Consider the following 15,274-nt stretch of genomic DNA (forward strand, 5'->3'; position numbering starts at 1 on the left):
CACATGTGCATATGTACACACAGAGACACACTGACACACACATATGCACACACGCAAACACACAGACACACACACGCACGCTCACACATCAATGACTTTCAAGGATCAAGATAATTTCCTCCTGGATGAACATGTGTGAATGAAACCTCAGCCTTGAGCCTGATTAAACCAATGAGACATTGGGTTTGTGATGTCATGCGTAATCAGATAGGTTAAAAAGAGAGATCACCCCATCGTTTATACAATGTGTGTGTGTTTGTTTGTGTGTATGTGTTTGTGCATGTGTGCCTGTGTACAATGCGTGTGTGGATGTGTGTGCATGTATGTTTGTGCACACTGCCAGGTGATTTTGTGTGAGTGTGTGTGTGTGTGTGCATGTGTGTGCCTGTGTGGGTGTGTACAATGGATGTGTGAATGTGTGCACATGTATGTTTATGCACACTGTCAGGTGTTTTTTTTGTGTGTGTGTGACCATGTGTATGTATGTGTGTGTGTGTGTGTGTGTGTGTGTGACCGTGTGTGTGACCATGTGTGTGTGTGTGTGTGTGTGTGTGTGACCGTGTGTGTGACCATGTGTGTGTGTGTGTATGTGTGTGTGCATGACTATTATTCAGAGTAGATATATAAAGCCATATGTTGGATGTGAAGAGATTACATCACCAAAACCCTGCCTTAGTAAAAAGAGAACACCAAACATCTGCTACAAGTAAGTATTGCTTGAGTTTATTTCAATACTTATACATTTCCAAAATTGTTAGTGTTGAAATGCCCCCTACCAACACTTCTGCAAACTGCACATAAAGTAAATATATAAATGACTTCACACAAAAAATAATACACATTTTCATCTTGCTTCTTTGATGGTTGAACTTACCTATTACTATAATAGTCAACGTAAATATGTTCTTACCAAGTATTTCCTATTAGTATTATAATAACCCGGCAAAATATTGAAGGTCAGACTTATAGGACATAGATGCTTAGGAAATAGAATTTAAAATACATACATTCACATAGAGAGACAAAATTAGTGAAAATTTTTGCATGGACAAAACCTACAGCAACAAAAAAAATTAATGAACACTTCTGGTCTTTCGTTCACTCTGTATTTCTAATCTAATTCCTATCTACATTTAAAGGCATCCAGAGCATTTTAAATGGCTTGAAACGTGAACAAAAAATTTCTAGTCATTCCTACACATAGTAAGTTTCAATAACACTATACCATTACATATCAACATTAAAGGAGCAAAGATACCATCATGTTGTTGTGTGGTGAGAACTGATAGAAAATCCAAGCCCTGATAGACTGATGCTGACTGTCCATCACAATTAGCGGTTCGACCAATGAAAGAGTGACTGCTTGTTCGTCAAATTTTTGCATTTTTATGTTTTAATTTTGAATTTCTAAGTTTTGACGGAGTTAGGCGGGGCTATGGTATCTGTCTATTTACACTAGGCGCGTGAAACTAAAAGATCACCATGTAGCTTATTTTTGCGCCGCTTTTGAGCACTTTTGATAAGAAATCCGCACACAAATGTGGTAAACAGTGGCATTAGATGTCAATTTCATAAAGATTACAGCAACTAGAATATTTTCAGTTTTCAAGCCTCATAAAATGCTCTGGGTGCCTTTAAGAGAACTCAGCTGTAGTGACATGAATACAAGCATAACTTATCGTTGTAGTATACTATATTATAGTCATTGACAAGACTTTACATTCTGAATAAACTTTATCAAAACTGACAGTGGTTTACTTATTATTGAAAAGCTTTGAAAGCACTCATTCCTCCACATCTTCATCTGGACAGCACTGAAAAACAAAGAGCTAAAATCAGAGGATATTCAAAACTTCAGACAGCCAAGGCCGACAGTATATTTCTAGGATAAACGGTTTATCATTCATTCATTTATGCGTGTGCCATATACTGTAAATTAAACCAGTTCAAATTCAAGCAACATGCTATGTCATATATCAATCTAACTTGGTGATTCTTGCATTTCAGAAATAAATACTGAACTGTAAGGCCAACATGAAAACAGAGTCAGAGGGGAAAGTCTGTACATAATGGTACACACAGTTTCAGGTGGTGTCTATATTGTCTGATTCAAGTAGTCTTCCTGTTTCATCTTGATCTCAGACTAAATCATAAATGCCTGATTTTTACTTTAAAATGACAAAAAAAACAAGGAAATGAATTTGTGACCATAGTGTGATCTATATCAGTCTCATATATATAACAGTGAGTGAGTGAGTGAGTGAGAGTGAGTGAGTGAGTGAGAGAGAGAGAGAGAGAGAGTGAGTGAGTGAATGAGTGGGTGGGTGAGTGCATGAGTGAGTGAGTGAGTGGGTGAATGAGTGAGTGAGTGAGTGTGAGTGAGTCTGACTGGGTGAGTGGGTAAGTGGGTGAGTGAGTGAGTGAGTGAGTGAGTGAGAGAGAGTGAGTGAGTGAGTGAGTGAATGAGTGAGTGTGAGTGAGTGAGTGAGTGAGTGAGTGTGAGTGAGTGAGTGAGTGAGTGAATGGGTGAGTGGGTGGGTGTGCGTGAGTGAGTGGGTGGATGGGTTGGTGGATGAGTGAGTGAGTGAATGAGTGTGAGTGAGTCTGACTGGGTGAGTGAGTGTGTAAGTGAGTGTGTGAGTTAGTTGGGTGAGTGAGTGAGTGGGTGAGTGGGTGATTGAGTGAGTGAGTGAGAGAGAGAGAGAGAGAGTGAGTGAGTGAGTGAGAGTGAGTGAGTGAGTGAGTGAGTGAGTGAGTGAGTGAGAGTGAGTGAGTGAGTGAGTGAGAGTGAGTGAGTGAGTGAGTGAGTGAGTGACTGTGTGAGCGACTGAGTGTGAGTTGAGAAGAACAAGATACTCACATAGTACTCTACAAAGGAGACTTGCCCGTCCTCATTCCTGACCATATACTGGAGTGAGAGGAATCCTCGGTGGTCAGTTCGGATGGAGATCTTACAGGACAGGGACAGGGCCTTGACCGACGGCTTCAGAAGGGACAGCTTGTACCTGCAGAGATTCCAATCTTAAGTTTCTGAGTCTGAATTGGTCCAGCAGAATAACTGCCCTCTAGTAAAACACACTGGTATTACAGGCAGAAGACTGTGACTGACTGTATCAAATTTTATACCATACCTGGGCCGCGAAAATGTTCGATACGGTTGTTCTGGACCGTGTGATAATTTCCCGTATCATACAGGGTTCTAGACTTGTATCACACAGGCTTCCATAGAATATTTAGAATGCATTTCGAGCGTGCCGGTTGCGCCGCCATCGAAAATTTGAATACCGGATTCGGAGGCTAGAATCAATATTGTTAACAGTTTTTTGTTCGAGGACACAAAACTCCATCAACTTCTGGCGCATTCCGCATTGAAATGTGTGTTTTCTCGGGTGGCATAAAAAGGGCCGTTGGGCAATCCTACCCGCGGTCGGGCTGGTACCGAGGGTCATACGGAATACCCTGTGTTGTATGCTATTTGAACAACTATCGCTTAGATGTTGAGGGTATTGTTACCTGTTAGTCTGTGTCTGTTCACACTGGAAAGACTCCACCATATCTGAGTCCTTTGGGTAGTCAGCCTGCACAAAAACAACAACACAACAACACAACAACAGATTAACAAAGAAATGCATTTTGTGATAGAATGTAGGTTGTATAACAAAGAGAGAAATGTTTGTATAGGCTTGCACAAAGCCTATTTCCCTATTTCATACACATAAGACCACACCAATTCTACTTCTTGGTTAACAGAATTTTAAAAAATGCTAGATTGGAAAATCAACATGAAAACAGGATCTCAGAGGAAAGTTTCAGGGAGTGAACAGGGTCAGGTGCAAGTTTTCACCCCAGCCTTCTGTTATAATGATGTCCTCATGCTAAGATTTAAAAAAAAATCTGTTAACCAAGAAATTAAATTGGTGTGGCCTAATTATAAGTATTGTGGAAAAATCCCTTTTCCTAATGAAACTAGACAAACCTTCCTTCGAGAAGCATATCTGTTCTTTTATCTCTACAATAGCTGACAAGCGAGGAAAAGCTGAATTTATCTAATGATAGTTAGTTTTATTTTGTATCTGTTAACTGTATCTGTTCAACATGTTTTGTTTTGCTGTGACCTGTACTTAGCCCAGTGTGGCAAAAATGTGCAAAAAAGGTCTCCATTCATTCATCATCACATATTGTACATTTACATTATAAAGCACAACATTTAATATGTTCTAACCAAAATTTACACTAATTTCATTTCAAAATCTGTGATACAACTATCAAAATCTCTTTTAAAATTTTGACCATGCCAAGTTAATATGTTGGCCGGTTCTTGGAGTAACAGCTGAACTGGAAGTTCAACATGAAAACAGAATCTGAGGGGAAAGTCTGTAAACAGTACACATTCTTAGATAGTGGATAATATAATAAAATTGATAGAATACATCGTGTTGTATTTCATTCATGTCATACCCACCCAAAAACACACATTTCAATGCAAAATGCGCCAGAAGTTGAGAGAATTTAGTGTCCTCAAACAAAACATTGTTACAACTTTATTTCCGATGTCTGAATCAAGTATTCAAATTTTCAACACTGGTGCAACTAGCATTCGAATCATTTGATTGAGGCCCGTATGATAAAAGTGAAGCCCGTGTGATAACCCAAGTTATCATGATCATCCGAATCCGGTATTGGAATTTTCGATGGCGGCACAACCAGCACACTCAAAATGCATTCCAAATATTCTATTGACGCCTGTGAACTCTAGAACCTCATGTGATACGGATAGTTATCACATGGTCCGGAACACCCATATTAGGCCCAGGTATGACATAATCATGTATATATAAATTGTGCATACCTGGGGGGTGCTGCACTAACATAACATAACATAACATAACATAACATGGGATCTCTCTCAAACCTGTTTTTGAAAGTAACAGATTTATGTAACCCGGTGGATTAATGTTAATGGAGTTCACTAAGTTCATCGGTGTGGCTTTGACGACAAATGAGCCCAATAACTGAAATTGTACACTGTATAAGATTCAAAACTCAAAATAGTGACTAGAAGAACTTTGTTGAAACTTACATGAATGCTGCCTGCATATCCAAATGTGGACAGTCTGAAGTAAGGTTTGTCTGGAGACATCAGGATCTGTAGTACCTCACTGGTCATGTCTAGTTCACTCCAGGCTTCTCTTAAACACTCTGACTGGAGTAACGGAAGGAGTTAGTACTTCACTGGTCATGTCTAGTTCACTCCAGGCTTCTCTTAAACACTCTGACTGGAGTAAGGGAAGGAGTTAGTACTTCACTGGTCATGTCTAGTTCACTCCAGGCTTCTCTTAAACACTCTGACTGGAGTAAGGGAAGGAGTTAATACTTCACTGGTCATGTCTAGTTCACTCCAGGCTTCTCTTAAACACTCTGACTGGAGTAAGGGAAGGAGTTAATACTTCACTGGTCATGTCTAGTTCACTCCAGGCTTCTCTTAAACACTCTGACTGGAGTAAGGGAAGGAGTTAATACTTCACTGGTCATGTCTAGTTCACTCCAGGCTTCTCTTAAACACTCTGACTGGAGTAAGGGAAGGAGTTAATACTTCACTGGTCATGTCTAGTTCACTCCAGGCTTCTCTTAAACACTCTGACTGGAGTAAGGGAAGGAGTTAGTACTTCACTGGTCATGTCTAGTTCACTCCAGGCTTCTCTTAAACACTCTGACTGGAGTAAGGGAAGGAGTTAATACTTCACTGGTCATGTCTAGTTCACTCCAGGCTTCTCTTAAACACTCTGACTGGAGTAAGGGAAGGAGTTAGTACTTCACTGGTCATGTCTAGTTCACTCCAGGCTTCTCTTAAACACTCTGACTGGAGTAAGGGAAGGAGTTAATACTTCACTGGTCATGTCTAGTTCACTCCAGGCTTCTCTTAAACACTCTGACTGGAGTAAGGGAAGGAGTTAATACTTCACTGGTCATGTCTAGTTCACTCCAGGCTTCTCTTAAACACTCTGACTGGAGTAAGGGAAGGAGTTAATACTTCACTGGTCATGTCTAGTTCACTCCAGGCTTCTCTTAAACACTCCGACTGGAGTAAGGGAAGGAGTTAGTACTTCACTGGTCATGTCTAGTTCACTCCAGGCTTCTCTTAAACACTCTGACTGGAGTAAGGGAAGGAGTTAATACTTCACTGGTCATGTCTAGTTCACTCCAGGCTTCTCTTAAACACTCCGACTGGAGTAAGGAAAGGAGTTAGTACTTCACTGGTCATATCTAGTTCACTCCAGGCTTCTCTTAAACACTCCGACTGGAGTAAGGGAAGGAGTTAATACTTCACTGGTCATGTCTAGTTCACTCCAGGCTTCTCTTAAACACTCGGACTGGAGTAAGGGAAGGAGTTAATACTTCACTGGTCATGTCTAGTTCACTCCAGGCTTCTCTTAAACACTCCGACTGGAGTAAGGGAAGGAGTTAGTACCTCACTGGTCATGTCTAGTTCACTCCAGGCTTCTCTTAAACACTCCGACTGGAGTAAGGGAAGGAGTTAATACTTCACTGGTCACGTCTAGTTCACTCCAGGCTTCTCTTAAACACTCTGACTGGAGTAAGGGAAGGAGTTAATACTTCACTGGTCACGTCTAGTTCACTCCAGGCTTCTCTTAAACACTCTGACTGGAGTAAGGGAAGGAGTTAATACTTCACTGGTCATGTCTAGTTCACTCCAGGCTTCTCTTAAACACTCTGACTGGAGTAAGGGAAGGAGTTAATACTTCACTGGTCATGTCTAGTTCACTCCAGGCTTCTCTTAAACACTCTGACTGGAGTAAGGGAAGGAGTTAATACTTCACTGGTCACGTCTAGTTCACTCCAGGCTTCTCTTAAACACTCTGACTGGAGTAAGGGAAGGAGTTAATACTTCACTGGTCATGTCTAGTTCACTCCAGGCTTCTCTTAAACACTCCGACTGGAGTAAGGGAAGGAGTTAATACTTCACTGGTCATGTCTAGTTCACTCCAGGCTTCTCTTAAACACTCTGACTGGAGTAAGGGAAGGAGTTAATACTTCACTGGTCATGTCTAGTTCACTCCAGGCTTCTCTTAAACACTCTGACTGGAGTAAGGGAAGGAGTTAATACTTCACTGGTCATGTCTAGTTCACTCCAGGCTTCTCTTAAACACTCTGACTGGAGTAAGGGAAGGAGTTAATACTTCACTGGTCACGTCTAGTTCACTCCAGGCTTCTCTTAAACACTCTGACTGGAGTAAGGGAAGGAGTTAATACTTCACTGGTCATGTCTAGTTCACTCCAGGCTTCTCTTAAACACTCCGACTGGAGTAAGGGAAGGAGTTAATACTTCACTGGTCATGTCTAGTTCACTCCAGGATTCTCTTAAACACTCTGACTGGAGTAAGGGAAGGAGTTAATACTTCACTGGTCATGTCTAGTTCACTCCAGGCTTCTCTTAAACACTCTGACTGGAGTAAGGGAAGGAGTTAATACTTCACTGGTCATGTCTAGTTCACTCCAGGCTTCTCTTAAACACTCGGACTGGAGTAAGGGAAGGAGTTAATACTTCACTGGTCACGTCTAGTTCACTCCAGGCTTCTCTTAAACACTCGGACTGGAGTAAGGGAAGGAGTTAATACTTCACTGGTCACGTCTAGTTCACTCCAGGCTTCTCTTAAACACTCTGACTGGAGTAAGGGAAGGAGTTAATACTTCACTGGTCACGTCTAGTTCACTCCAGGCTTCTCTTAAACACTCGGACTGGAGTAAGGGAAGGAGTTAATACTTCACTGGTCACGTCTAGTTCACTCCAGGCTTCTCTTAAACACTCCGACTGGAGTAAGGAAAGCAGTTACAGTAAAATTAATGCAGAAATGTTTGCGGTGGTTTTATGTTCACGGTTTTCGCGGCGACATTTCACAGTGAACTTAAAACCACCGCGAACATTTTTGTCCAATACTGTAGCAGTATGTGACTATAGCGCTGCAGCGAACTTAAAGCTACCGCGAACACTCCATTTTCGCCTTAGTGTAAAATAAAAACCATGCAAACTTAAATGCATTTATTTTACAGTTGCACTTCACTGGTCATGTCTAGTTCACTCCAGGCTTCTCTTAAACACTCCGACTGGAGTAAGGAAAGCAGTTACTGTAAAATTAATGCAGAAATGTTTGCGGTGGTTTTATGTTCACGGTTTTCGCGGCGACATTTCACAGCGAACTTAAATGAATGAATGGTTTATTATGAAAAAGTGTAACATGGCAGCTAAAAGCTGAATTTCTGACACTGTACAATCATATATCACATTATCTTAAAATCACAAGGAAAATACTTAAAACGTCTTGACATGCATTATCAAAATATCCATAACGGTTAAAACGAATCAAATTTATCTACAACTCGGTGACATAACAAGATTCTTAAAAGGAGCAAACTATTCTGTATCCCATTGTGATTAATTGTTGAGTAAATGGACTAGATAGGGTACTGGGGAGTTCTTGTAGCGGTTAGTTCTGCACTTGATGTTTCTGAGTTTCCTACAGTTTCTAGTGTTTCTGCCATGTAGTTCCCCCACTGTAGGTGGGAGGAGTTCCGGGTTAAGTTTGTTCGCAAATTTTCGGCATAGGTCCTCTCGACGGTCGTTCAGTGTCTCAAGACCTGTTAGCTGCAGGGCTGAATCACATGTATTGTCCTCTCAAAATTGTGCGCAGCGCCCTCTTCTGCACACGCTCCAACCTGATAACCTGCATACTTGTAAGTCCGGCGTTCCACACAGGGACACAATATTCCACCACAGGTCGTACAAATGAGGTATAGACCTTAAGTAAGTCCAGAGCTGACAGATGGAACGTTCCTAGGCGTCTTAACAGAAACAGACGGCTGTTGGCTTTTGAAAGCATCTGTGACACGTTGGCCTCCCACTTCAGATCAGCCTGCATCAATAACCCAAGCAGACGTGCGACTGCCACGTTCTCCAATTCTTTCCCATTAATGGTAAGAGGCAGAGGTGGGGGTGGACGCATCATGAAGCAGAAGGTCATGACTTTGCATTTGTCGGCGTTCAAGAGCATGTGGTTCTGTTCTGACCAGTGGTTGAAATTGTCCAGCTCCTCTTGCATGATAGATGGTTGTTGATAGTGTCTTGATTCGGCCATTGACAGGTCGTCCACAAATTTCCATTCTAGCACACTGGGGGGTATTTCTCTAACTGCATCGTCAAAGACTGCAGGGAAAATGACTGGACCAAGCAGTGTACCTTGAGGGACGGAACATGTCAGTGTCTCCCAATCAGAAAGCTCACTGCTGTATCGAACGCGTTGGCGGCGTGTAGTCAGAAAGTCGCAGATCCATGGGATAATGGATGATCTTGCTCCAAGTTTAAACAGCTTACATATGGTGATGGTATGGTCAATGCGATCAAAGGCACCGCAAACATTTTTGTCCTATACTGTAGCACTAGCAGTATGTGACTATAGCGCTGCAGCGAACTTAAAGCTACCGCGAACACTCCATTTTCGCCTTAGCGCAAAATAAAAACCACGCGACCTTAAATGCATTTACAGTTACTGTTACAGTAGTACTTCACTGGTCATGTCTAGTTCACTCTAGGCTTCTCCCACTGGAGTAAGAGAAGGAATTAGTACTTCACTGGTCTACCAGACAGTATAGTTCATTTCAGGCTTCTTTCTCTTTTATTAAACACTCCGACAGGATTATATCAGTGTTGTAGTGGACTAGTGACAAATGAAGTGTGAAAACTTGAAATTATATGCACATGTCTGGACGTTGACACTACAGAGATAAAGCAAGCCGACCTACCTTCATGATAACTTTGTTTTCCACATTGGCACTGGAGAAGCCAAAATCTAACATCTCATCCGGCTCCATGGTTTTAATACTGCAGTCAGTCAGTACACCACCTTCTTCTAACCTGGGAGTACAGCACAATTTTCAATCTACCTTACATATTTGCTCATTTTGCAGCTCTTTGTGCAGTGACAGTATGGTTGCAAACCTTTTTAAGCCCCCCTCTCACTGGACCCATGGCACACTGGCGGGATCGCTGCGTCCTAAACTGGATTTGTGCTACCCTTAACTTTATAACGAGAATATTGTTCAAAACATAAAAGTCTGACCAAAAAGACAACAAAACACACAAAGCTTATTTTGTCGATGAAATTCGTTGAGTGCTTTGTCACTTCGGTCGGCCGCAGTGACGACGCCAGCATGCCGCGGGTCCAGTGAGAGGGGGGCTTTAGTGCAAGAAGCGGACAAAAATTGACAAGCGTCACCCATATAATCGAGTCAGCGTTGCCTAATCAGGATGTAAGAAAGAAAAGTCCTTGATTCTGTACTCACAATAACTGGAGAGGAGAGCCATATCCAGCATAGCACATCTTCAGGGCAGTGTTCATCCCTGGTGCTGAACTACTGCCGAATATCGTCAAACACTCCTGAGGGTATGGAAAAATTAATCTGGTAAAAGATATAATCACAATATCATACTTAGATTTGACAGTCAATATATGTCATAACTGTAAATCAAACATCTAAGTGCAAACAGTGCTTATCACTGTATAGTTAATACTGCATCAACTGAAACAGGGGTTTTCTTGAAAACTGGATACACATTTTTTGCACACTCACAATCTTTAAGGTAATGTACCAAAAAGATGCAGTAATCTAGAGCTTTGTTGCATATGTAGTCACTGCCCTCCTCCGTCAAAATGTAGAAATGCAAAATAAAAACATAGAAATGCAAATATTTGAAGGTCATGCAGCCACTTCCTTATCGGTTGATTCTCTAATTATCAGGTAATCATTGGCTAAGCTGCTAATTGTGATTGACAGTTGGGATCAGTCTAATGTTTGCCACAAGGGCCTCGTTTTCATTCTATCATGTCCGCCGTGTGAGAAATATAGAATACAACACGGGGTATTCCGTATCACCCAAGGTACCAGCCCGACCGCGGGTCGGATAGCCCGACGGCCATAGGCTGGAGGGCGATCCGACCCGTGGGAGGGCTGGGACCGAGAGTGATGTGGAATACAACGTGTTGTATTTTATTTATGTCAGACCTTGGTCACACCCACCCGAGAAAACACATATTTCAATGCGAAATGCGCCAGAAGTTGAGGGAGTTTTGTGTCCTCAAACACAAAACTGCAACAAAATTGATTCTAACCTCCGACTCCGGTATTTGAATTTCCGACGGCGGCGCAAACGGTACGCTCGAAATGCATTCAAAATATTCTATGGAAGCCTGTGTGATAACACTCCCGAACCCTATGTGATCCGAATAGTTATCACACAGTCCGGAACACCCATGTCAGGCCCAGACATGACATAAAGGTCTATATACGTACCAACAGTACGGTGAGGTTGACCTTGAACGTGGCGGAGTCCTGACGGATGGTGTACTCCTGGAACACGCCCGCCTGGATGAAGGCGTTGGCCTGAACGCACTTGGACTCTTCCACCGTCACCTTCAGCCCATTGGACGATGCAAACACTGTGGCAGTCTGGGAAATTCAGATAAAACAAACTTCAGAACTTTGCTCGTTTGATCGCGGGTTAGAGTGGTTCGTCGGAATGTTGGCCAAAATGGCGGACAAGTCAAGTGGCGGTGGAAATTTTGTATATAATATTTATTTCAAGACATTCGCATGACACTGTTAACGTTACTACTACATTGACTGCAAAGTCGCAGTCATACGAAATGAATTTCGCTGTACAGTGTAATAAAGTTGATTTGAACTTATGATGCAGAAAAAAATTACCCAAAACAGTGAATTTCGTTTCATGTTCCAATTGTCATTTGCCCCTTTAAAATGCTTTTCTCCTGAGAGCACACTGCCTAGCTATAGCCAAGAGTCAACTAGCATGTATGCAAAAATTATGGGTCCTATATTATAATATATAATCTCCAAATTTTTGTGTTTAGCATAAAGTGCTATAAAATTATGATAACAATGACACAGGGATGACGGGAAATTTTCCCGTCATCCCTGTGTCATTGTTATTATAATTTTTATGTCTGGACGAAAAACAAGAAACAAAAGATACTCACCAATAAGTTGTACCTCTTGTTATTTCAGTTTAGTCTAATCACAAAACTCTTATGATAAATTTTCCCTAACACATATAATTCTAAACATGCCACCAAATATTTATGCCATTTATGAAAACTCAACACCAAGAACTAGCCCCCCTCCCACAATTTGATCATCGGAAATTTGACTTACGTCTCGAAAATGAATGGCTTTGAGAATGTTGGAGATGTTCCGAGCGTTGTCCACCTTGGCCACGAGGATGTTGTTATCATCGTCATCGCCCTGTTGAGTGGCTAGCGACATGATTTGATGAGTTTTTGTTCAGTCAGGAACTTCCGAAATTTTGTAAAGACCCGCCATAGTGATGATGATGATAGCTAGAGATTGAGCAACAGCGCCACTTACCGGTATACAGTGGTACTGCAGCCTCTGTCGTTTTTAAAGGCCCACTATGTAGGATTTTGGCGCAAAAATTGAAAATATTCTTGTGAACAAACCTTAATGTTAATAGTAGGTACTGACATGTACAACCCCTTTTCAGCATATTTTCTTCATTATTTCGTCTATTTTGGATGTTTGTGAACTGTACAAAAACAAAACAAAAACTCCCGGACACCACCTCAATAGTAGATAAACAACAACATCCCAGTGCACTGGAGGACCCCCATGGTAGTCTAATCACTTAGGCACACTTTAGACTGCCAGATGTCATGAAGCTCTTTTTCTTTGGAAACACTCATATCTTTTTCCAAGAGGGTAGAATACAACTATCAATTTATTCTAGAGAGTCTACTTTGAAGGGTATCAATAAAGTGTGGTTATTTTCCCTTCAAAACTGCAAGAAGTCTGGTAAGGATGATTTTTTACAGAAACTGGTGAACTGTAAACAGGCACCCCACTGGGCGATCAGCCTGATAAGAAGTACAGAAGCCATGTGTGGCCATGTGTTAGTTTCACACTGTGTGCTGTTTTGGATGGAGGATAACAGTTTTTTAAAGTTGTTTGTATGGTGCAGTAATGTTGTAACCTCCCTTCCTGAATATCGGTAAGCAATTCTATAGAGTTGATAAAGCTTGCTATGCAAAGAAACAGTAGGAAAATCTACTTTCTGTATTGGCCTAAAACTACACAGTGGGGCTTTAACTTAGTCGTCAGTTTTGACATGCCAAAGTGTCAACTAGTCAGGTTTTTTTTTTTTTCATAAAAAAACATACACTGGAAAATGCAACACCTAATATGAGATTACTTTGGCGGTGGAAGTGAATATTGAGGAGATTTATTACAATCTTTATTGACACAACAAAAGTACAGCGACTTTCGTAAGGTCTACTATATCCATACATACATAACGTAACATGACCTATTTACCTGCAGAACCTATTTACGTCCAGTTTGGCTCATGTCCACATGTCGCGGTGTATTATGCCAAAGCCTGTTCTCATGAGCAATAAAGAACATCATAAGTATGATCCTTAGCCATCTCTTTAATTTTTGCACAGCAAAACATAATGGCCATGCGTTTACCACGTGAACGCCACGTGCCGCGCATGTGGGGGAAATTTACAGATAAACATTGTTTTTTTCCATCGCGTTAAGCAAGTGGCCGGACAGACATAGTGATTTTACTATCATTTGTCTGCAGACTACTTTGGACAGTTACTGTGCATTTTTTTCTGGTCTATGTTCTTCAAGCATAGCGCTAGAAGGGAAAAGATTCAGAGGTGGGCGATAATGGGCTACCCTAGCACAATTTTTCATCATATACCTCATCAGTATAAATACATGCTCGCACGGCGTTAAACAGGCGGAGAAAAACTTACAGACCATGCATTTTCTTTTTAGAAGAGCTGATATTTCTGCCCATGGGTTTGAAATTTGGCTCTGTCTGCGCGGTTTTAAGATAAATACGTTTTGAATAAATCGGACGTTAATTGGTCATATTACGTTACATGCAAACAGACAAATAAGTGCATACGAATGAGTTTTTTTTTTTTACATACAATAATATGGGATAGGGAAACATATTGAAATTTAAAGTGTCGTATACTTCTACATTGCTTGTTCTAATGTCCAAACATTCTTTGATGTATATACAGGTCTATCTGTACACGGTAAGGATTAGTATGTAATCAAATCTATCAACAGGATGGAGCGTATTGAATTCACTTGAACAAGCGGACATAAAGGTGAATAGCTTTGAGCGTTTATTCAGAAGTCTATCCGTCTATAAAAAGTGGCGCGGTCCACTGAGATACTGCTTAAGTGCTGCGTGATCCTGTTATGTAAACTCTACGTCCTAAGCGAGGGGACCAGAGTTCAACTTCGGGTCGGACTTTGTCACTCAATATACCAGCCTAGTCTCTACCAGACTAACAACGCCGGCTATAGGGGTAATATTTGCCAGGGTCTCATTTGTGGGATCCTACGCGGGCGAAATGTGATCTTCACTGTGGACTGACTTTTATGGTCTTTTATCAATACTGGCTAACTATATAGCTATTCCTTCTTCTGCCGAATTCTACGATCCATACGCTCATATGAGGGCCTGGTGTAAGCTAAACCAGCCTGCATGCTGCTAGGAGTGGTTGTGAAGTCCTGGGTAGGGGACGTTAACCCGAAGTCGTATGTTCATTCATTCATCCATCCATCCATCCATCCATCCATCCATCCATCCATCCATCCATCGGGCATGTTGAAAAAAAACATCATAAAAATAAGAAAACAAAGACTTCATACCTCCTTTGATTTTTTTCAGTTCCTTGTTTTAGATCTATTTATTAGTTTCCGCTTATTCTGTATAATACTTTATTCTCACTAGCTATAGGTCCCATTAGGCAACAGGCATGCATATAACAGGAATTTTAAGATAGGAAATGAGATAACTTATTCTGGGACCGCTATGTGACATTTGACCTAATTTCCTATCAGTATACCCGACGTGCGAAAGTAAGAAATTGGCAAAATGCAAAACCTTTCAGTATCCTCTGCCTCCGGAGCACCCTTGCGGCACACCATCTTGTCCTGACCACGATTTTCATCTGAAGGAATTGAAAAATACGACGAATAAATCCTCAAGAACTAACTTCTCATCCAGGCTCATTAGAATGCATAATTCTTGTTTCTCCCACTCAATATGTTTTCACGGTCACCTCTGTACCGTGAACTTATCATCACCGTGAAAAAACTCCTGTTATTGTCTATGAGTCCTTCATACGTCCATTCG

General features: G+C 41.3%; 1 protein-coding gene across 7 annotated transcripts; it reads right to left on the bottom strand.

Moving 5' to 3' along the window:
• Window positions 1-701: 701 nt before the first annotated feature.
• LOC136449287 (cell cycle checkpoint protein RAD1-like) lies at window positions 702-12,439 on the bottom strand. 7 transcript variants are annotated; one of them, XM_066449296.1, is made up of 9 exons: window positions 12,244-12,439; window positions 11,365-11,520; window positions 10,357-10,451; window positions 9,817-9,928; window positions 5,302-5,349; window positions 5,081-5,155; window positions 3,514-3,578; window positions 2,861-3,005; window positions 702-1,814 (listed from the first exon to the last, which is right to left on the bottom strand). In XM_066449296.1, the coding sequence occupies exons 1-9, from the start codon at window positions 12,352-12,354 to the stop codon at window positions 1,785-1,787; spliced, it is 837 nt and encodes a 278-aa protein (XP_066305393.1). In that variant the 5' UTR covers window positions 12,355-12,439; the 3' UTR covers window positions 702-1,784. The 7 variants fall into 7 exon arrangements, with proteins under 7 accessions (XP_066305393.1, XP_066305384.1, XP_066305401.1 ...); XM_066449287.1 differs by lacking the exon at window positions 5,302-5,349 and adding an exon at window positions 6,178-6,225; XM_066449304.1 differs by lacking the exon at window positions 5,302-5,349 and adding an exon at window positions 7,127-7,174.
• Window positions 12,440-15,274: the final 2,835 nt, after the last annotated feature.

Source organism: Branchiostoma lanceolatum, chromosome 1 (genome assembly GCF_035083965.1).
Source record: "Branchiostoma lanceolatum isolate klBraLanc5 chromosome 1, klBraLanc5.hap2, whole genome shotgun sequence".
NCBI classification, from domain to species: domain Eukaryota; kingdom Metazoa; phylum Chordata; class Leptocardii; order Amphioxiformes; family Branchiostomatidae; genus Branchiostoma; species Branchiostoma lanceolatum.